This window comes from Neophocaena asiaeorientalis, unplaced genomic scaffold (genome assembly GCF_003031525.2).
Source record: "Neophocaena asiaeorientalis asiaeorientalis breed wild unplaced genomic scaffold, Neophocaena_asiaeorientalis_V1.1 scaffold251, whole genome shotgun sequence".
Classification (NCBI taxonomy): domain Eukaryota; kingdom Metazoa; phylum Chordata; class Mammalia; order Artiodactyla; family Phocoenidae; genus Neophocaena; species Neophocaena asiaeorientalis.
The window spans coordinates 8447743-8469077 of NW_020173377.1; the positions used below are offsets into that span (position 1 = coordinate 8447743).

Sequence of the window (21335 nt, forward strand, 5' to 3'; positions counted from 1 at the left end):
CCTGAACAGAATAATTAATACACTTTATTTTTTGTTACTTTTTTGTTATTCAGGTGTTTAAGGCTATAGATTCTCTTCTAAACATGGGTTCAGCTGTAGCCCATAACTTTACATGTGTTACATTTTAATTTTCAGTGGTGTCTATATATTTTTCAAGTTGGGTTTTGAATGTGTCTTTGAATTAAGAGTTGCTTATCAAAGTATTTTAAATGTCTAGATTATAAGATTTTGATAATGAATTTCTAGTTTATTGCATTGTAATCAGGTGATGAGGACTTCTTGAAATTTCCTGTGATGTCTTTGTAACCTATAAAGGTCATGCATTGCAAATTTTCCAAAGGCTCATGAAAAGAAGATATATTCTCTGTTATCAGGGTCTAAATTTAGATATTACTATCTAGTTCATCTTTATCAATTATTTTGATCAGATTTTTTATCTACTTGATTTTCCATAGATTCAGCGTTTAATATCCTCTATTATTATATTTCTGTTTATTTCTCCTTGCATTTCTATAGTTTGCACATTGTGTATTACATTACTTTATCATTTGATATATCCTGAACCCCACACTTTAGAGGGCCTCCAAATCACAAACATATCTCCACCAAAAATGATGAGAAAACACATCACGACCCTGTTACTTAGGATTTGGTGCTTGGTTCTTGTAAAATACAACTAGTAACTTCTATTCTTGTGCATAATGAGGTTTAATGCCCTGGGAAAGTGCTTCTCGACCTCTCTTGCTCGGTATCATTGAAGAAAAGGTGACTGAGTCTGAATGCCAGGAAGAGTTGTGGGTTGTGGGCTGTGCGAGTGCAAAACTGCAGGCAACAGAGATGCACACTGCTCTGTGGTGTGGGCAGGATTCGAGCAGTGGGAGGGCTTAAATGAAAGAAAGACAAATCAATTTGTCAGATCCTTCCACTCAGCTAGCACGAAGGCAACAGTCTTGCATTAAAAAAACTAAGTTCGCAGTCGTGCTATACGTATATTTTCTTCTTTTATCAGAATCTTCTGGTGCCCTTTCATAGTTTCAGAGGTGTCACAAATTCCAGCAGTACATAGTGGTTTATGTACATTTTGCAACATTAAATAACACGCACTTTTCTAAAACTTGAATATATGAAGGTCACAGGATGACATGTATGAAATCTGATATCAGTTCTTTACACTGATATTAGATAATAGATTGCAACTAGACAGACACTGACATAAAACCAGAAATTATTTTCTTTTTATAATACTAATAAGATTTAACTAAAATGTCAAAATACGGTAAAAAATTAAAATCTAGCATATTTAAATTGAGTTAACATGTTTATATTAGTTAATGTACTCTACATTTTGCCCTTTAATTCTAATAAGTAATTTTGAATATTTTACAAGAAATGTAACTTTTTAAAAAACATTCAAAAAATAACCTAATGTTTTTATAATTAATTGAGATGCTTAATGAACATAAATTCAAATTTTACACATTGTGAATACACATGCAGTTTAGTTTTTAATTCTTTAGCTCAGAGGTCAGCAAATTTTTCTGTAAGGGACCCGGCAGCAAACATTTTGGACTGTTGCAACTGCTCATTTCTGCCATTATAGCACAAAAGGTACCATAGGTAATATGTAAATGAAGAAGCATGGCCAAACTTGGCCCCTAGGCCATAGCTGCAAACTCCTGCATTAAATCATGACTGCCAATGGACACAATTATGTTAAAAAAAATTTTTTTAAGTTGATTATAACACCATATTTATTTTACTGAAACGAAGATAAGAAAAATCACTTCTTTGGAATAAATATGTAATAATGTATGAATTATTTCTGCCTTTAATCCATCCAAATATCATCCCTAATAACAGAACATGTGCAACAATAATCATATTCAGTTATCTTTGATATTTTGCCAATTTTCAATCATAGCTTTACCTATATTTTTGGATTTTGTTGCTGAAGAGTTATATTGTCATGGTAGAAGGATAAAAAAGCATTTCTTTTACAGCTTATTAGCTGGATTTATAATTTTTAGATATTTAGACAGGTGGTATGTGACCTCCATTTGTACTCTTTCCCGGGGCCTCACAGACCTCAGGTGTAGGCCTGGATACAACAGTGATCACGGGAGTAAGCCCCTGCTGTCCTGAATTACATTCTAGTAAATTCTACTTCACATCCATTGACTCTCCTTAGGCTTGGTGATCATCATTTCTCACATGGATTACTGCAATAGCTTTTTTATTGCTCTCCCTACATCTATCCGTGTCCCCCACTTCAATCTATTTTTCACACAATAGTCATATTTTAAAACCGTAAGTTGGAAACTATCACTTCTGCCCTTAAAGACCTTCAGTTGCTTTCCATTACATTGAGGATAAAAAAGCATGATGCCCTCTAAAATCCTGCTCCTCCCTACCTTCCAGCTTTGTCTTGTGCACTCCCTTATTCAGTACTACATAGTCACACTGGTCTTCTTTGTACCTCATATACATTGAGGTACTTCTTGCCTCAGGACCTTTGCATATGCCATCCCTCTGGCTGCCATGTTCCTCCTTGCTCCACCGCCTTTTACAGTACTGACTACTTTCCACTCTTTAGAGCTCTGCTTAAACATCATATTCTCAGGGATGACTTTCTGGTCCACCTGATCTAACATATGTGACCCTTGTTATTTTCTGTCATGGCACTGAACTGTTAATTTCCTTCAGAGCTTTAGAAAACAGCCTGTAATTATATGTGTTTACCTGTTTGCTTATGTATTTGCTCTCCTGCAAGTTGTTTTCAAGCAGAGACAATTTCTATTTTATCACTTCCAGTGCCCACCATAATGCCTGGAACTGATAGTTATAGAAAAGATATCTATAGAACAAATAAAAGCACATTCTGGACATATCCAACTTGTATATGAAGCCTATATTCCCACAGGGATGGTGGCAATGTCAGGGTCCCTTGAACTAATGATTTTCAAGCACACTCAAAGCCTTTATTCATGATGTCTCTCCAAGCTGAATTTCCTTCTGCCACCTCTCTCCTCCTTCTAAATGTTTCTCTCATAGATTCAAGTACACTTCCTCCAACAAGTCTTTGATACCCTCTTTAGTCCCACATAATAAATCTCTCAACTTTTGCATGTATTACCTGAATCGTTCACTCTAGCATAATCTTACGTTGCCTAATTCTTTCTGGATTGAAGTTCCCTCAATAGGACATTCAGAAGGGACCATGTGCACTTAATCTTGTGGGCATCACACAGTGGAGCTTCCAAACATACTGAAATTGTTCTTCGTAATAGTCTGGGTTCCCCACCCCACCCTAACACCCAACTCTGGAAAGCGGAGCCTAAAGCAAAGTCTTACTAAAAGGTGGTTTACCCGGGGAAAGGGCCCTAGATAACAGGAGTGGGGGACCATAGAGAGTGAAACAGGGAAGAAAGGTGTCTTAAATCATATTCCCTAGAAGTAGAGCCTGAGATGGGCATTTCTGTGCAAATAATTGATTGAAGAAGTGCCCTCAGGAGAAAGTTGTGAGGAAACAAGGGAGTAGGTTGGGCCTGAGAAGAAGCCAAGAAAATCTGTGGCTTTAGTTGAAGTCTAGCCTTGGCCTGATCCCACAAAGAGCTCTGGAATATGAATGGACCATAGTATCATCCCACTTGGACAGCTTCAGTCACTGGCTATGGATTGCCCTTTGTCAAGAGTTGAAGAATCTCGTGGATATTTCTGGGGAAGGTGGCTCCTCTCAACAGAAGGTAATTCTCTTGAGAAGGGTTCATCTGTGAGGCCTTTGCATCCAATACTACAAGCAGCTGGGTCATGATGTGCTGACTCAGTAAAGTTGATCTTGGTGGGGCTCCAACAGCATCTTATGTGGAGTGAAATGCAATAGAAGGGTATATTCTCAAGTTGATCACCACTGTGGGCAACTGGGGCTCAGTCAGGCTGGAACTCTCTGAGAAACCTTACGTGCTCCAGATGTATATGTATAATGAGAACAAAGCATGGAAGAGGACAGTAATTCTTCACCAGTTCCCATCCCACCCTAGTCAGGGATTACTTCATGGTTTAATAACTCTCACACAAGGTATCAGAGAAGCTCTAAGGCAGAAAATGAGGATACCCAATTCAGCTTAGGCAAGAGGCCTCGGGTCACACCTGCCCTAAGCTGGTTTCCACAGCAATGGCCTGAGTAAAAAGTGAGACCAAAGAATATGAGTTGGCTCAGCCATAAAAAAAAACGAAACTGAGTTATTTGTAGTGAGGTGGATCGACCTAGAGACTGTCATATACAGTGAAGTCAGAAGGAGAAAAATAAATACCGTATGCTAACACGTATATATGGAATCTAAAAAAACAAAAGTGGTTCTGAAGAACATAGGGTCAGGACAGGAATGAAAACGCAGACGTAGAGAATGGACTTGAGGACATGGGGAGGGGGAAGGGTAACCTGGGACAAAGTAAGAGAGTGGCATGGACTTATATATACCAAATGTAAAATAGATAGCTAGTGGGAAGCAGCCGCGTAGCACAGGGAGATCAGCTCAGTGCTCTGTGACCACCTAGAGGGGTGGGATAGGGAGGGTGGGAGAGAGATGCAAGAGGGAGGAGATGTGGGGATATATATACATGTACAGCTGATTCACTTTGTTATAAAGCAGAAACTAACACACCATTGTAAAGCAATTATACTTCAATAAAGATGTTAAAAAATATATATGAATTGGGCCATAAGAAGTATACAACACATTAATTAGGTTCCTTAGATCTACGGAGAATATGGCTAATCTGTCCTACTCTTATGTAAATGCCCTACCAGGAATTTTCACGGAGCTAAAGCTGTCCTTTTTACGGCTCCTCTTAGATATCTTGGACTATCTGCCTGATATGCATTTTCAGTCATGTCATGTGGCCTTAGCAGATCAAGATTAGGTGAAAGAAAAAGGATAATTAAATCATCAATCTCATGGCAGGATACGCTCTCTGTATTTTTCTTAGTCACTGCCATTGATGATAATATTTCATTCTACAGTGATGATTAGATATGGAAAATTTCACTTAAAAATTCAGATATTGTCTATAAGGAGAGCAATGATGAACTCATCTAGGCTCTATATACTGTTGTTGATCATAATGTGTCCATATTGCAAAGTGGTCCCTGAACACCATTTTAAATGGCAAACAGTGATTCCTTCCCCCAACAAATTAAACAAAAATGATAAGTTCTCACACTGAAGCAAATTTGCAAGATAGCACATTTCCTTCAGTTCACACAGTCATTAAGAAGTATTGTTCATGGGACTTTCCTGGTGGCAAAGTGGTTAAGAATCTGCCTGCCAATGCAGGGGACACGGGTTTGAGCCCTGGTCCAGGAAGGTCCCACATGCCACGGAGCAACTAAGCCCGCCCGCCACAACTACTGAGCCTGTGCTCTAGAGCCAGTGAGCCACAGCTACTGAGCCCACGTGCCACAACTACTGAAGCCTGCGTGCCTAGAGGCCTTGTTCCACAACAAAGAGAAGCCACCGCAATGAGAAGCCCACACACCACAACGAAGAGTAACCCCCACTCGCCGCAACTAGAGAAAAGCCCGTGCGCAGCAACAAAGACCCAACGCAGCCAAAAATAAAGAAATTAATTAATTTTTTAAAAAAGGAAGTATTGTTCATGATGGTTAGAAACATATAAAATCCAACCTTCCTGTTTAACACAGCCCAGCAAGGACTCCAATGCATAGTTTATTATTGTCATTATGAAAGAATTTCTGCCAACAAGTTACAGTCAGGTTACTATCATTCAATCATGTCTCTAATAGGAATAATTTCACGCTAATTGGCATATACTAGACAAGAGAAGAACATAAATAGCTGCTGAAATCATTAATGATTTGTGCTGACTTTCACGGTAAAAATGACAATATATTAGTTTAACATAACATTAGTTTAACATAAAGATGTTAAAAAAATATATATGAATTGGGCCATAAGAAGTATACAACACATTAATTAGGTTCCTTAGATCTACGGAGAATATGGCTAATCTGTCCTACTCTTATGTAAATGCCCTACCAGGAATTTTCCAGATGTTGGATCCAGATGTTGGATCAAGCCATGGGCCATTAACATGGGGGTGTTCGGTGTTCTCTGAATGTTTTCAGAATACCAGCTGGTTTATTTTCAGATTGCAGAAATAATCCCATGCATCCCCTATCAGATCCACCACAATCCTGTCAGATACATCACAAATTAAAAGCTCATGGGCTCATTATGGGCTCTTATCCTTAAAAGCAACACATTGTCCTGCCGAGACCAAAAATATTAAATGCACATTTAAAGAAACTGCATTGCCTTGAAAAAATAAGATCCCCCTTAAAACTATATATGGTACTCAAATATTCAAAATGTCCGTCATTGTCAATTCTGCATCAACGTTTATAAACAAACAAGCAAACAAATTCTTGTCCTGTCAAGAAGGTTTTCAGGCCTAGTCTCTTAGGAATGGGGTGTGGGTTTATTAGTAAACTTAATATGCTACATTCAGAAGAACAGAGGCACTGGCATCAAATAAACAAGTTAAAAAAAAAAAAATCTCACTCCAGGAAATTTCACAAAAATCTCACTCCAGGAAATTTAACGTACATTAGTAACTAGGACAGCTCATATTTCTCAGTAATTGCTGCACAAATAACATTTATATTGAGAAAAAGCTCCCATCTTTCCTGAATCTTCAGAACGAATATAAACCTTATTTAAATTCCTTTTCTGTCTTGCCTTTGTACAAGGCTCCTCTCCCAATAAAGAGCAAACCTACTGGAAGACAAAGGGATGTTTGCAAAACAAAACCGAAATAGATAATTAAAAAACTGAAGAGTTCCTGTTTTCAACAGTTCATTGCATGACAGTCACCATTACTCAGGATCAGGTTATCCACCTGGAAAGTGTAAGAAAACAAATCTTCCAATTAGCACTCATTGGGCAAAGTGCTGAGTTTCAAGAATCAAAACCTTGATTGGTGGGATGGATTTTCGTGTGTAAAAAGCACCCTAGTAAGGCGACCAGGGCCCGTTGTTGCCCCGCATTCTATTACCATGAGTTGTGTGTGCGACACGACTCCTGTAATTATCGCCTATATGTACAGTAATTGTTAATGAGCACATTTGTAACCAGCCGCCACCAAAAACAGGATGGCATTCTTACATCGTGATTAGGGGTTTTATGAGCATTTTGGGGTGGGGGACACTTTCTCACTGAAGACTCTTCCGCCCCATTCACGCTCATTCAGCTCTTTCTCAGGGAAGTTAAAAGCTGCAGTGATAATCCCTTAAGTATGACTTGGAAGAGTATAAAAGGTGCAGTGTATAAGCAATTGGATGAGGAAGGCTTTTATGTAGAAAGTCACTGAATGGGTGGCTGAGGACAGCGTGAGTGGGGAAAGAGAGGGGTGGACTTTTCTTCCTAAGGTGGTGAGAGAAGCGGGTATGACCAGGGCAGCTCAATTCCCTTTCATCATCCGATTGCTGCGTTGTCCCTGCACCTTGTTTCACCTTGTTTCTCAGGGCCAACCAGCTCCTTCCTGCCATTTTGCTCTCAAAGCGGGAGGAGGGAGCAATGCAATTTTTGGTAGGGACCCAGTTTCTTGCTGAATGCCAACTCAGCCAGCTGGCACCAAACAGGCCAAGCCTTCTTCAGAGGGGGTTAGCAAAACCCAAATTAGCATGCTCCATTTTAAAAACTTGCTTTTATTTAAAGACTAATTCATGACAAACAGTGGCTCCCCCACTGAGGTCTGGTGCCCTGGGAGCTGGCACCCAACCAAACACATGCAACTAATTGCCACCCTTGGATGACACGCAACTAACAAGCTCCATTTTGAGGCAGTAGATTCACTAAGAATGTAACCCCGGAAGGCAGCAGACACAGAAAAGCTCCTTTCATAACCCTGTCCTAGGCTAACCATGGCAGCAAAGCGCCTGAAAAACACTTTTGTTTCCCTGTACCGAGGATTTATCTCCACTAATGGCTGCAAACATGGATAACTTAGGGGAAGGTGGCCAAGGGCACTGCGATCCCCCATCATGATTATTTGAAGCAGGGGCTCTGCCCTTCTCTTTGCGCAAGGAAATAGGAGAAGCTGCCCACTATCTCAAAGGTCTGCATCTTGCCCCATTTGCAAATCTATGGACATCCAGTACTTCCCCCCCTCATACTTTGGTTTAGATGCTCAGACCTCTTTTATATAGGCAAAAACTCTGGAGCCAGGATGTGTAGGTTCAAATCCCAGCTCCACCATTTCCTAGTAACTGGCAAGTAATTTAACCCACCCATGCCTCAGTTTCTCCAACTATAAATTGGGATAACACTATACTAACACATACCTTGCAGGGTTATTATGAGTGTGGATGTGTTAACATAACAATGTGTGAAGGACAGTGTGTAGCATATCATCATTCCTTTACGAAGGAAGCCCTCTGAGTCTGAGATAGCTCATCCTTATGACGGAAAATTTACCTTTGCATATTCTACATTTCAGTCAAAGTGCACATCTCCGCATAAACTTCCCAGGGTTACGCCTCTAAGCCTTTGCTCACTATTTCTTCCTCTCTCCCCCACTGCCCAACCCTGCATGACCAAACCCCATCTGTCCTCCAAAGCCCTCCTTCAACTCCACCTCCACCAGGAGTCTTCCCTGCCATTCAGTTGCAATGAATCCGTTCAGTCTTGGCATGCCCACGGTATTTCCACAAACAAATGAAAGTATGTTATGTGCCTGTTATATTTCCTTTTCTAGACTGACAGCTCCTTCTGATCATAATCTGTGAGTAACTGGCACATAGTAGGCACTCAATGAGCATTTGGTGAATAAGTAGATGTCTGAGTAAAAAATTTGCTCTGCATAAATGAGTAGCTTTATACTATGGTTATGCTAGATACTACTTAATGAGAAAGGAAGGAGAATCATTTCCTAAGGACTTTCATGGTTGCTTTGGCCCAAATTGAGAGTTCCATTTAACTTGTCGTTGACCTAGGCTCACAAATCAAACCCGCAGGAGGATTTGTCAATAACCGTATTAGTCTTCTAGGACTGAGATAACAAAATACCACAGAAGTGTACTTCTCAACAGTTCTAGGGGCTGAAAGTCCAAGATCAAGATGTCAGCACATTTGATTTCCCCTGAGGCCTCTCTCCTTGGCTTGCAGAAGGCCACCTTCTTGCTGTGCACATGATTTCTTCTCTCTGTGGCTGCATCTCTGGTGTCTTTTCCTCTTTTTATAAGAACACCAGTCATATTGGATTAGGGCCTCACCCTTATGACCTCATTTAACCTTTATTACCTCTTTAAGGGCCCTCTCTCTAAATACAGTCACATTGGAGGTTAGAGCTTCAACATATGAATTTTGGAGGGACAAAATTTAGTCCATAACAATAACATATACAAATACTCAAAACATGAGTATTCTGGAAGTTACTTAAGTCCTCGGGAGACGGGAGGTCAGGGAAAGCATGCATAATTCATTGCTCCTTGAGGTGAGTCTTAATTGCATTCAGGCCCTGACTATATTAGCAAAACATTCAGCCAGTGGAAGCAGATTTGGCACTCAAATACACACTGTCTTATTTAGATGAAAAACTCAACTCTCTTCAGAATTTGTGGGATTCAGTTGGGGTGCCCAGACACGCTTCCCTTAGAGACAGAAGAACATCAGCACCCCTGGCAACATCCACAATAACACTGGCTGCTTTTAAAGCCACAGCCTCTCCCCAAAACACGTAGAAATTTCCAGCTAAACCCTTGTGCATTTTCTAGGATAAGGCTCACTTCACTCCTTCTAGGATACAATTTATCCGAATCCTATCTTTCTGAATACAGGCACAGAGCTTTACATAGCCCTGGAAATCCCAATGAGGTTCTCATGCCAGCATTCCTTTCTTAGGCATTTTCTCATTCTGATTGCTGTTACCAGCATATACAGTTACTAGTAGGTAGTTTGACTTTCTCACATTGTTTCAAATCACTAATTCCCAATTAGGCAGATCCCTCACACCAATCCATAAGTTAATGGCCCCCATGGTATTTGTTCATAGCCCTCTCCTAAGACACTTAATACTTTTTACCTGGTAGAATAATGATTTATAGACATATGTGTCTCTTGCCAGATTTTTGAACTTCTTAAGGTTAGAATTGTGTTGGACCCGTTGTTTCTTCCCAAGCAGTGTCTAGCCTGATATGGCACACAGCAGTCACAGTAGGAGTTGCCTGTAGTTCACACAGACTTTTTGGGAGTGTAATAGCAACTCTAAGCAGCTAAGTACCAGAAGCAACACATCACAAAGTCATCCAGCTCCATTACGGGTGAAGTCAACACCTTAGAGAAACCAAATACCTCTCTCCATTTTTAATCCAAAGCTTCTAGTCAGTTGACCCAGAAACTCCCCACACTTCTACCATGACTTACCAGTTTGTCTAAAATAATAAAGAGGAAAATGAGAGGCTATTAGCTCCACTTCCATTCTCCAGTCCATCACCATTCTAAATTATTAATCAGTTGAAGTATTGCCAAGAAATATTCAGGCTCCTTTCCAAAAGTATAAAGTAGTCATTTTTCAAGTGAACAATTAACCAGTTTATTCATCTAGAAGTCACAGAATTTATAGAAAAGCTGATTCTTTCCCTTTTTTTTCCTTTTGCACGCTGCAGGATGTAAGAGAGATATAGATGAAACTCAAATATAGCTTCCTTTCCTTCACTCATTTATTGACTTGGCGTTACAGAATCCAAGTTTACAAAAGGTGTTTTAAAATATTTCCTGACCATAAGCATCTGTTACACTGTCCCAGTAGTATGACGCTCCTGACTAATCATTGCTGGCAAGGACAAAGTGATCAATTGTCACCACCCTTTCTTCTCCATGACTGATTTGGTAAAGTACAGCCATAACTCATGATTTCATGGAGTTTATATTCTGGGGAAGGAGACAGTCAAAAAAGAAGGTAAACCAAAAAATAAAACTGCAGTGGTAGCTTTTTACAAAAGAAACAAGAAGGGGCTAAGAAAAGGAGAAGATGTACCTTAAGTAAGATGTTAGTAGTGGGACTCGTAATCGATGGATCAGAAGAATTCTGAAACTGGGGACCTAGTATGTAATCAAATCCAAGGTATGAAAGTGGTGTGGAGAATTTTAAAAAGACATTTAGTTCTAGTTACCAACTGACCTCAGAGACTCCAAATTTCTAGGGTATCTACTTCTCTTTTATTTTAGTCACGTGTTGTTTCACTACTATTATCACAATTTCTTAGGGGTAATTTTCTGAGCAAAAGATATAGTGTGCAACTGGCGTTGTAAGTCTCATCTGATGCTCATTAACTATCCCAACTTTTATGTAAGTGATGTACGTTTAAAGGCAGTGTGGTATGTAGCTTAATTTTTTTTTTTCTTTTATCTTTTTTGGCTTCTTTTTTCCCCCCTAGAGGGAAGGTGAGCAACAATATTTAGTTTCAACTATATCTTTAGAAGTTTGCTTAGACATATTTTGATAGCCTTGTCAATGAGAGTGGAGTTCTGGACAATTAAATATCCTTTAATTTTTAAGTATATACTCTGGGGTACACGACCTTCCTAGGTCTTAAGCACCTTTTCTTTGGGAGGCTCAATACAATATTATATATAATACATTACAATAAAGAAGTGTTCGATGAAAAATTTTTGAGAAGATTTTTGTATTTTTCCATTTAAAATTATTTGGTTACATACAATTTGCTTTATTAAATTTTAAAATTGGCTAAAATTTCTCAACAATCATCATGCAATTCAGACATGCTTAAGAAGTGAGAAAAGCAAACTCATAAAATGTCTCTAAACATAGACTCTTTATAATTACTAAATTTAGTCATTAATAGCAATAGCACAATGTTCTATTTTGTTGACATTTTATTAAATATCTAATTGATCTGACTCTGCAATTTCTACATACTTCAAGTCCAAAATCATTTTCTCTTCCTTTTAGTTCTCAATATTTTTCTAAGCCCTTGAAAAATGCATTGGCCCTAGTCGTTAGGCCCAGATGTCTAAAGGTTAAAGAAGCTACAAAGTGTGTGTGCATCCCAGGGTCTCATAATAGTGGTGGTGATGCTGTGGGGGGTTATCCCCCAAAAAAACTAATGCCATTATAACCATGCATGATCCCAGGTAGCCTAAATGAATGTACCAAAATCCCTTTAAAAAAAAAAAAAAAAAAAGCCTGCCCTGATTTTACTGTGATTTATGCACTTTCCTCTGAAGTTCCACTCAGCTTCACTTATAAAGATCATCCTGCTTCTCTAGCAAATTCTCATACCTTAGGGCATAAGAATCACCTAGAGTTCTGGTTAAAAATGGAGATTCCTGGGTCCTGTCTCCAAAGAATCTCATTTATAGATCTAAGTGGAGCTCAGAAATCAGAGTTTTTATCCTTCTGAAACCCTGAAGCGTTTATTGGTTGCTAAGTCGTTGGTTGATGCCTTGTGGTTGATGGTAAGAGCTGCTGAATCAGTTGAATTGAAATGCTGGACTAGTCAAGTCAATTTAGGCCAGGCTCTGTCAATCCTGGCTCATATTAGAATAACCTGGAGAGCTTTTAAAAACAGTTACCCCCAAGGATTCTGATTTATTTGATCTGGGGTGGAGCTTGGGCACTGGTATTTTTTAGAGCTACCATGCAAACAAATCAAACAGCCTAATTATCATAGGCCATGATAGCCTAAGGGTATCAGCTCTCATACAGGATTAACTCACCCATTGAGGTGATGCTAAAGCCTAAACCTCCTAAAATGAAAACACAGCAGCAGAGATTTAGCGAAACTAAAACCCATCCAGATCTCTTATTCCTAGTTTGTTTCAGCCTCAATACACCCAAGTCGGCCTTAGAGCTACAGCACAAAAAGGTGAGCCCTTTACTTTGGTTTTCATCTCCTGGCAGAATGATTTAGTAGCTCTATTATAAAAGCAACTGCATTATCATTACAGTGTTTGAATTATAAACGAAACCAAAAAAGATGCAGAAGGAACAGTCCTTTAATCAAAACTGTAAAATAGAACAATTTCTGGCTGCACTTAAAAGCAAACTCCAAAATATTAAGAGTAAACCCTCCAGCCCTTTGATTCCTGCCTCTTTCCTGTAAGAGCGACACTACACATTTTTTCAATTAAGCAGTTTGAAAACCTGAAGAAACTTACAGTGCATGATTTAATGAGAATATACTGTATGCATGGTAATCGGCAGGCTGACAGTTTGCTCATTTCAAACTGACAAGAGAGCACTACCCGTTAGTAAAAAGGTTTTTGGGGGGGCGGGTCTCTTTTCATTAAGCAAGCTTTAAGGTTAAAGAACACTCTAACCTTATTGGCAAAGCTGTCACTAGTGGTCCCAGGGTGACCTTACTCTCTGTCACTCTCCAAGTCCTCAAGTCTTGACCAAGAAATTATTTTTTAAAAAACAAAACACGAACACAAAATATAGACATTTTGATGCTCTCAGGGGTATGCGGAGCCTTCTGAGTCATGACTCTGTCTGTGATTTCACATAACACAAATTCTAACCCAGTGTGTGCTGGTTCTTCACAATGACAGCTTTATAAACTGGAATACTTCTTGGAAATAATACCAATACTGTTAAACTCTTCCATATTTTAGAAGCAGTGTAATGTAGTAGAAAAACCATGGGCTTTGGTGACGTAGAGATAGGGGTGCAAGTTTTGACTAAAACCTTTATACGTGGCCTTAGCCAAGTGACATCACTTCTCTGGGGCTCAGCTGCCTAACTTATGAAACACAGACAGTAACATCTACTTTGTATGGAGAAGACTGTAAAAATGCTTCATGGTTACTCACAATATAGGGGCACTTAAATAAATAGTAACTAGATGACCCATAGAAGGTCAGACTCTGGAGTTTTAACTAAGTTAGCTACAGTCAGACTCCTTAGATTTCTACCATGAACCTTTACTGGAGTTATATAAAGACAACAGTAAACTAACATTTATGTACCAGTGTGGTCTCAATCATTCCTACCAAGATTCTGAAAGGTAGATGTTATTACCCCATTTTTATGAAATCTCAAATACAGGAAGGGATCTTCAAGATCACATGAGAAATTTCTGACATGTTTTAACATTTCTGATCATAAGAATATGCAACTTCCTGTGTTTCCCTCTTTGCTCTGCCTGCCAGAAAACCCGAGTGAATTTATGTGCTTAGTATATATTCGCAACCCTGTTAGCAACAGTGACTGGTGGACTTCTTTTCTGATTTTCTATGTATATTTTATTAATCTTATTTTAAATTGGTTATAAACCATCACAAATGAGGTACTATTTCTCAGCTAGCTAATACAGAAGCTAGTAATAACTAGAATTTGTGTCACGTGATTCCAGGCTAGGGACCCTCACATATATTTGACGTACAGATATCCACACTCTCCAACTATGCTTTTTTTCACTTGTGGTGAGCTTTGATTCCACAGTTTTACAAAATGGTTGTTAGCCTAAAGTGATGAGTCACCTGTGTCTCTTGACGCAAAATTGAGAGTCCTCAAAAAATTCTAGACTCAAAGATACTTAAAGTAATCTCATTGGAATTTTGTCAGGTATATACACTAATTTATAATTCTTATCTTAATGTAATAACCCATTTATTATTATCAAACACTAACTCTGGTAATACCTTTTGTCTTAAGTTTAATTTCTCTGATATTAATATAGGCACTCTAGACTTCTTATGCTATTTCCATGGTGTATCTTTTTCCACCAATTTACTTTAAACTTAACTGTATCTTTATATTTAAAGTTTATCTTTTAACAGAAAATACTTGTTTTTTTAATCCATCCTGATAAACTCTGATTTTTAATTAAAGTATTTAGTCCATTAACATTTAATATAATTAAATATGATTAGCATGATATGTTTGCATTTAGAGCTACAATTTCATTGTTTGCTTTCTGTTTGCCCCCGCTGTTTCTTGTTCTCTGTTTGTTCTTTCCTGCATTCTTTTGGGATCATTTTAAAGGTGTTTAGGATTCTACTTTAATTTATCTACTGGATTTTTAGTGATAGCTCTAAGCAGTAAAATATACATTCTTGACCTTTCACAGTCTACTTAGAGTTCACTTCATACCACCTCATATAAAATCGAAAACCATGCAACTGTATAAGTCCATTTACTATGCACCCCCCTCATTATTTATGCTATAATTTTCTTATGTATGACATCTACACACAGCACATTATAAGCACCACAAGGCAGGGCTATGATTTGGCTTTAAAAAGTTCTGTGTATTTTAAAGACACTGAGATGAAAAAAATACTTTTATATTTACAATCTCTGACATTCTTCATTCCTTCCTGAAGATTTAAGATTCCATCTGGTGTTATCTCACTTCAGCCTGAATAACTTCCTTTAGCATTTCTTGTGATGTAGGTCTGCTGGCAATGAATTCTCTTAGTTTACTTTTATCTGAAAATGTCTTTAATTACCCTTCATTCTCCAAGGATATTTTCACTATATATAGATTTCTGGGTTAACAGGGGTTTTTTTCCTCTCTTCAAAAATATCATTTTAGTTTTTCTAGACTCTGTAGTTTCTGATGAGAAGGTAGTGCTAATTTAAAGCACTGTTTCCTGGAAGGTAACCTGCCATTTTTCTCTGGCTATTATCAAAATTTTCTCCTTATTGTTGGTGTCCAGCGGTCTGAATATGATGTGCACAGGCACAGTTTTCTTCAAATTTATCCTGTTTGAGGTTCACTGACTTTCTTGATCTGCAAATGTATGTGTTTCATCAAATTTAAAAAAATTTGGCCATTATTTCTTCAAATATTTTTCTGTCCCATTCTCTTTCTTCTCTCCTTCTGAGACTCCAATTACTTGTATGTTAGACATTTTTACTTATGTCACACAGGCCCCTGAGTGACATATACTTTTCATTTTTTTCTGTTCAGTTTTTTAAATCTTTTTTCTTTCTGTTCTTCAGAAAGAAAATTTCTACTGCTCTATCTTTAGGTTCACTGACACCTTCTTCTGTTACTTCCAATGGATGTGAGCTCACTCAGTGAATTTTTATTTCAAATATTGTATTTTTCAGTTCTGGAATTGCCATTTGGTTCTTTTCTGTAGTTTCTATTTACTACGTTTTTACTCATTATGAGTGTATCTTTCTGTCTTCATTGAGTATGGTTATAATAGCTGCTTTAAAATCTTGGCTAATTTCCACCTTTGGGTCATCTTGGAATTAGTCTCAGACTAATGCCTTTTCTCTTCAGAAGGGGTCGCATTTTCTTGGTTCTTCATATGTTATTTAATTCGGGGTTGTATCATGGGAATGTATGAATGTGAATATTATGGAGTAAAGACTCTAAAATCTGTTAGACTTCTTTGAAGGGCACTGATTTATTTGTTTTAGCAGGCAATTAATTCGGTTATACACAAATTGAAAACTATCTCTTGGGTGGCAGCTCAAATCTCAATTCAGTTCTTTCATCTTTAGCTGTGCTACTTTATATCTGCTCCACGTGTTCGTGGTTCAGGGGTCAGTCAAAACTTTGGGTACTATATATACATTGAATTGGGAGCCTCCCCTGTCTTCCTCTCTCCTTTCCAGAATTCTAGCTTCATTTTCCAGTCAGTGGCTGTGGTTGCCCTGAACCCTGTTCTTTGGATCTTCAAACCAAAAAGAATGTGGTTTATCTACTGGAATTAGTCACCCCAAGTGACATTAATTAACCTCAACATGTCCTCAGTCGAAAAGCTGTAAAATGGGGAACTCACTCTGCACTGGCCCCTGCTTCCAAGTGTTGAATCTCAATTCCCTTTCAGAATCTACCTGCTTATTTTCACTCTCTAGGGCTTTCAGGTAATATTTCCCCCATACTTTATAGTTGCTATCTGTGAAAATGCCAGGTTCAGTAGAGTTCACTTAGCCATACTAGAAATGGAAACAAGTAAAAACATATAGGAAATATTCCTTTGCATTTAGCAGTTTCTCTCCTCAAAATACTTAACCTCCATTCATCACTTCACCTAGTGATATTGGGTTTTGGTTTTAACTAGAAACGTAAGTCACACTCAGAGCTTCCTTGATCATCCTGCCAAATACATGAGAAGACTTGGAATGAAAGTACAGCATAAAGTCAAATGATAAAATATAAAACATCAATCAGATCTGACTCTTACACTGGCAGCATGCAATCTCAAAGCAATGAGGCTCGTACAGGATCATGACTACCAAAGATTATCTACATGGTACTTTGCCACGTTATTTATTTTACCTTAGTTTTTTGGTCTCAGATATCTCTATATCTTGCCTCATTGAAAACTGCAATAGGTAATATCCTAAGAGAAACAGAATATTGAAAATGATATCCTTAAACACCAATACAGAATTCGTAAGTGCACATTTCCTGCTGATAATAGTTCTTACCATTTTTTGAGAGTTTCTGTACACCAGGTATCTTGCTAATCATTTTATAAAAATTGTCATTTAATCCTTTACAACCATTCTATGAGGTAGTTCCTATAATTAGCCTCATATTACGGAGGAAGACACCACAGCTCAGAGAGGTTAAGTGAGTTAACTGAGATCACACAGCAAATAGCAGAAATCTGAGTCAGTCTTTATTTAAAGAAAAGAAACAGCAAAGTGTGGGACTTTGGAATCAACAAGCACATGCCCTTTACTATGAGGAGAGAAAAGAGAAGTGTTTCTAAGCAAAGAGAAATAAGTGGAGATCTTAAAACTCAAAGTTATAGCCTATAATTCCTCCTTCCGCTAATTATTAATATTAAAATGCCCCTCTTTCAGATATATATATATTTCATATTGACACCTTTCATGTTAAAAAGAGTCTTGCTTCAGGGCTCAAAAACATTAAACAGAACCATAACATAAGGATCAAACAATTCCATGCAAAGCTCATAGTAAAGAAACACGTAACACCAGGATTCCATTTCAGCTCATTTCATTTACTGTCCTTAAACCTTCTGCATCTTCCAGAAAAACACTCTAGATGGGAAGGTGATTCACCAGAAAGAAATCAGGCACATTAAGAAGTGAAGATGCCTGACTCATCCCTCCATAATCTGCATTTGGTGAGTATTTCTAGAAAATATAGCAATGTGTCACAGTCCTACAAATGTGAGGGGCAGTCTTTTGCATAAATCCATGAGTTTCAAGCAACTATGGAACGAGAGAGAATAGAAAACAGGGCCAAGAGTAAGTAAGCAGACAATGTAAAGTGGAAACAGGAGACTGGGTCTTGACTGAAAGCATACAAAATCTTTGTGTTCTGACACATGGGGCTATTCAATATTTATATTTATTACACATGCTAAATTGTCTGTTGAGACCTCGGAATGGGAGATACTATGAGGGAAGTAAAGATGAGAAGGGGTGAGAGAAAAGGAGAGGGGTATACACAAATGAGTTCTAGGGAGGGATTAAATGAACACTGTCCACTGACATCATCAAAACTGGGGAAGTTTTGCCACATTAGCACATTCCCTTCTTTTATTGCTATTTTTTTAATGTATATTAAACTTATCCAGTTAAACCATCCAAAGACATACAAAGAAGAGTAATTATTTTGCCCTATCCTCAGGCCTTGTTATAAGATTTATTCTTCACTGTCCCAGCGAATGCCACTAGGATTTCCTCTGACCAAGAACAATCCCTTTCTATTTCAGGAGGTACATTTCATATCAGTGTGTCCTCTTGCTACTACTAACGTCATTTCATCTCCACGATCATTCTCAAAACCATGCAAAGCGTAACAACTTGTCTTTGCAACTGCTTAACCTTACTTTTTATACATAAAAATTATTAAATATGTGTAACTGTCTGGTGGAAGGGAGAATAATATAATAGCATGTCAATCAGGTAACGGTAAAGCTACATTTCATGAAAGGGAAGGTAATGCTTTCTCCAGAAAGTGAAGTTATCACTCCTTTATTTAACTGACATAATATTTATACCCCAAGTTTTAAATGGCAGCTACAAATAGAAGTCAGGAGAGGGTAAATTCTCCAAGAAAATTGAGCCCCCAAATTATACCATTTTAAGAGTTCTATTTTATATGTACATAGAAATCTTACTACTATTATAAGGATACCCGCAGTAGGTCAGTTATACCTAACTCTACGAAAAATTTTTAAATTAAGTAAACTCTACCTTTCTGAATACTGTTACCTCCTCAGAGCGCTCAACAGCAGGGTGCATGGAGTTTTACAGAGGGTCTTGGCAAGCAGGCAGTCCTGGGATACCTACACCATAAACAAGAAATTCAGATGATCACTTCCGCAGTGATCTAGATGGCTTATAGTACAACTTCATTAGGGACATTCACCGTGAAAACCGAGCTAGCATGACAGCATTGGTACTGTTAAAAGGGTAGAATAAAGGCACATGTGCAAATTCTAAGTATTGTCATTACTCTGCACAAGAGAGATCACGATTCAAGAGTGGCTTAAGTGACTCCTACAAGCACATAAAGTAAGGAGCAGAATGCTGCTTTGACATTCCATCTTCCCATTTCCCGTCCTGGGCTGTTCTGGCTGCATTATGATTTGCCCTTCCTCAGAGCCAGCCAGTTCTGGAACAGGGGTTTTCCGTTTTGCATAAAGATGAGGCCAACCCAGAAGTCGGTAGGAAGAGTACTTCTCTGGTTTTGTGGCGGCCTATACCGAAGCATCTGTCTGAAAGGTATTTTATGGGTCAATCTACTTCCTTTCCTTTGAAACCTTGGTGTCCATGAGAATCTGAGGGAAACTGACAGTGGAAGGAACAAGGGTTTTTGGTCCTACTGACCTGAGTTTGAATTCTAGTAATACATTTACCATCTCTGTGTCTTATACAGCTGCTGAACTTCACTGAGCCTCACTTTTCACTTCTGTCAAATGGGCATAATAATATATGAAGGGTATATCTATCGAGAGAGTAATTTTTTAAAAATTTATTTATTTTATTTATTTATTTTTCACTGTGTTGGGTCTTCATTGCTGCACGCTGGTTTTCTCTAGCTGTGGAGAGCGGGGGCTATGCTTCGTTGCAATGCACAGGCTTCTCATTACTGTGGCTTCTCTTATTGTGGAGCACGGGCTCTAGGGCACCTGGGCTTCAGCAGATGTGGCGCATGGGCTCCGTAGCTGTGGCTTGCGGGCTCTAGAGCGCAGGCTCAGTAGCTGTGGCGCATGGGCTTAGTTGTTCCCCAGCACGTGGGATCTTCCCAGACCAGGGCTCGAACCCATGTCCCCAGCATTAGTAGGCAGATCCTTAACCACTGCGCCACCAGGGAAGTCCCGAGAGAGTAATTTTTTTAAATGAGGATAAAACATCAGATAGCACAGGGGACAGGGAGAAGTGGGTGGTCATCTGCTGCATATTTTGAAAGAGGATCCGAAAGGATCGGCACTGGGCTGAGGGGAGAAAGATAACGCCTAATTCCTTGATAATATGTAGAATTAAATTAGAAACCATAACAATTTAACTTACTTATCATCAGAAGCAGTAATCTTCTCAAATGCCAGACCAGACAAAGATAGTGGCAACGTACGTAACAGAGAATAAGTAACCAGAATGTATAAGGAACTCCAAAAATCAAGAACAAAGATGAACAAACATATAGAAAAAAATGGTGGTTCAAAGAAGAAATCTCAATGGACAAAGAAGGTAAAAAAAAGAAGCTCAGACTCACTAGAGGAAAACACATATTAAAATAATGGAATTCCATTTTTCTTTTACTAGAATAGTAAACATGGAGAAGACAGACACAATTCAGTGCTGTCCAAGAGGTATAAAAAAATAGCATAATATTCTAGCTTACTTCTGGCCGAATCATGAATTGGTATCATCCTGGTGAGCAATTTTGTTATATTTATCAAAAGTAATACTACATATATCCTACAGCTTACTGATTCTCATTGCAGGGTATACTGGGCTCAAGCAATATGGACACAAGGAGACATATACTAAAAAGATTATTGCAGTGTTTTTTTGTTTTTGTATAGCAAAACTTGGAAATGACCTAAAAGTTGCATTGGAAAGGGAATAGGCAAATAAAATGTGCTATATTTATAAGATGGAATATTATGCAGCTGTTAAAATCAACTGATTTTATAAGCATCAATACAGATAAATTTCATAAATACTGTTACATTAAAAAAGCAACAGGAAGGAAAGATTTAAACATAAAATATTTAAACAAAATAGTATATATTGGTTGTTGGTATATATATGTGTGTACATAAAAATATAAACAATAGACTAGTTAAATATTACATCCTAAATTTATGGTAGGGAATTTTCAGCAGGAGGTACAGGCAGCT

At 38.2% G+C, this 21335-nt stretch overlaps 1 protein-coding gene across 10 annotated transcripts in view; it reads right to left on the minus strand.

Moving 5' to 3' along the window:
- Window positions 1–21335, minus strand: part of FHIT (fragile histidine triad diadenosine triphosphatase) — a 1420480-nt gene that overhangs the window by 991371 nt on the left and 407774 nt on the right. For 7 of the 10 annotated variants that reach the window (XM_024746512.1, XM_024746508.1, XM_024746509.1 and 4 more), the window contains one exon: window positions 19183–19274. The exons of the other annotated variants lie outside the window; for them this stretch is intronic. In XM_024746512.1, coding sequence (XP_024602280.1) covers window positions 19183–19230 — 48 coding nt within the window. In that variant the 5' untranslated portion in view covers window positions 19231–19274. The remainder of the gene's footprint in view (window positions 1–19182; window positions 19275–21335) is intronic. 10 annotated transcript variants of the gene reach the window in all.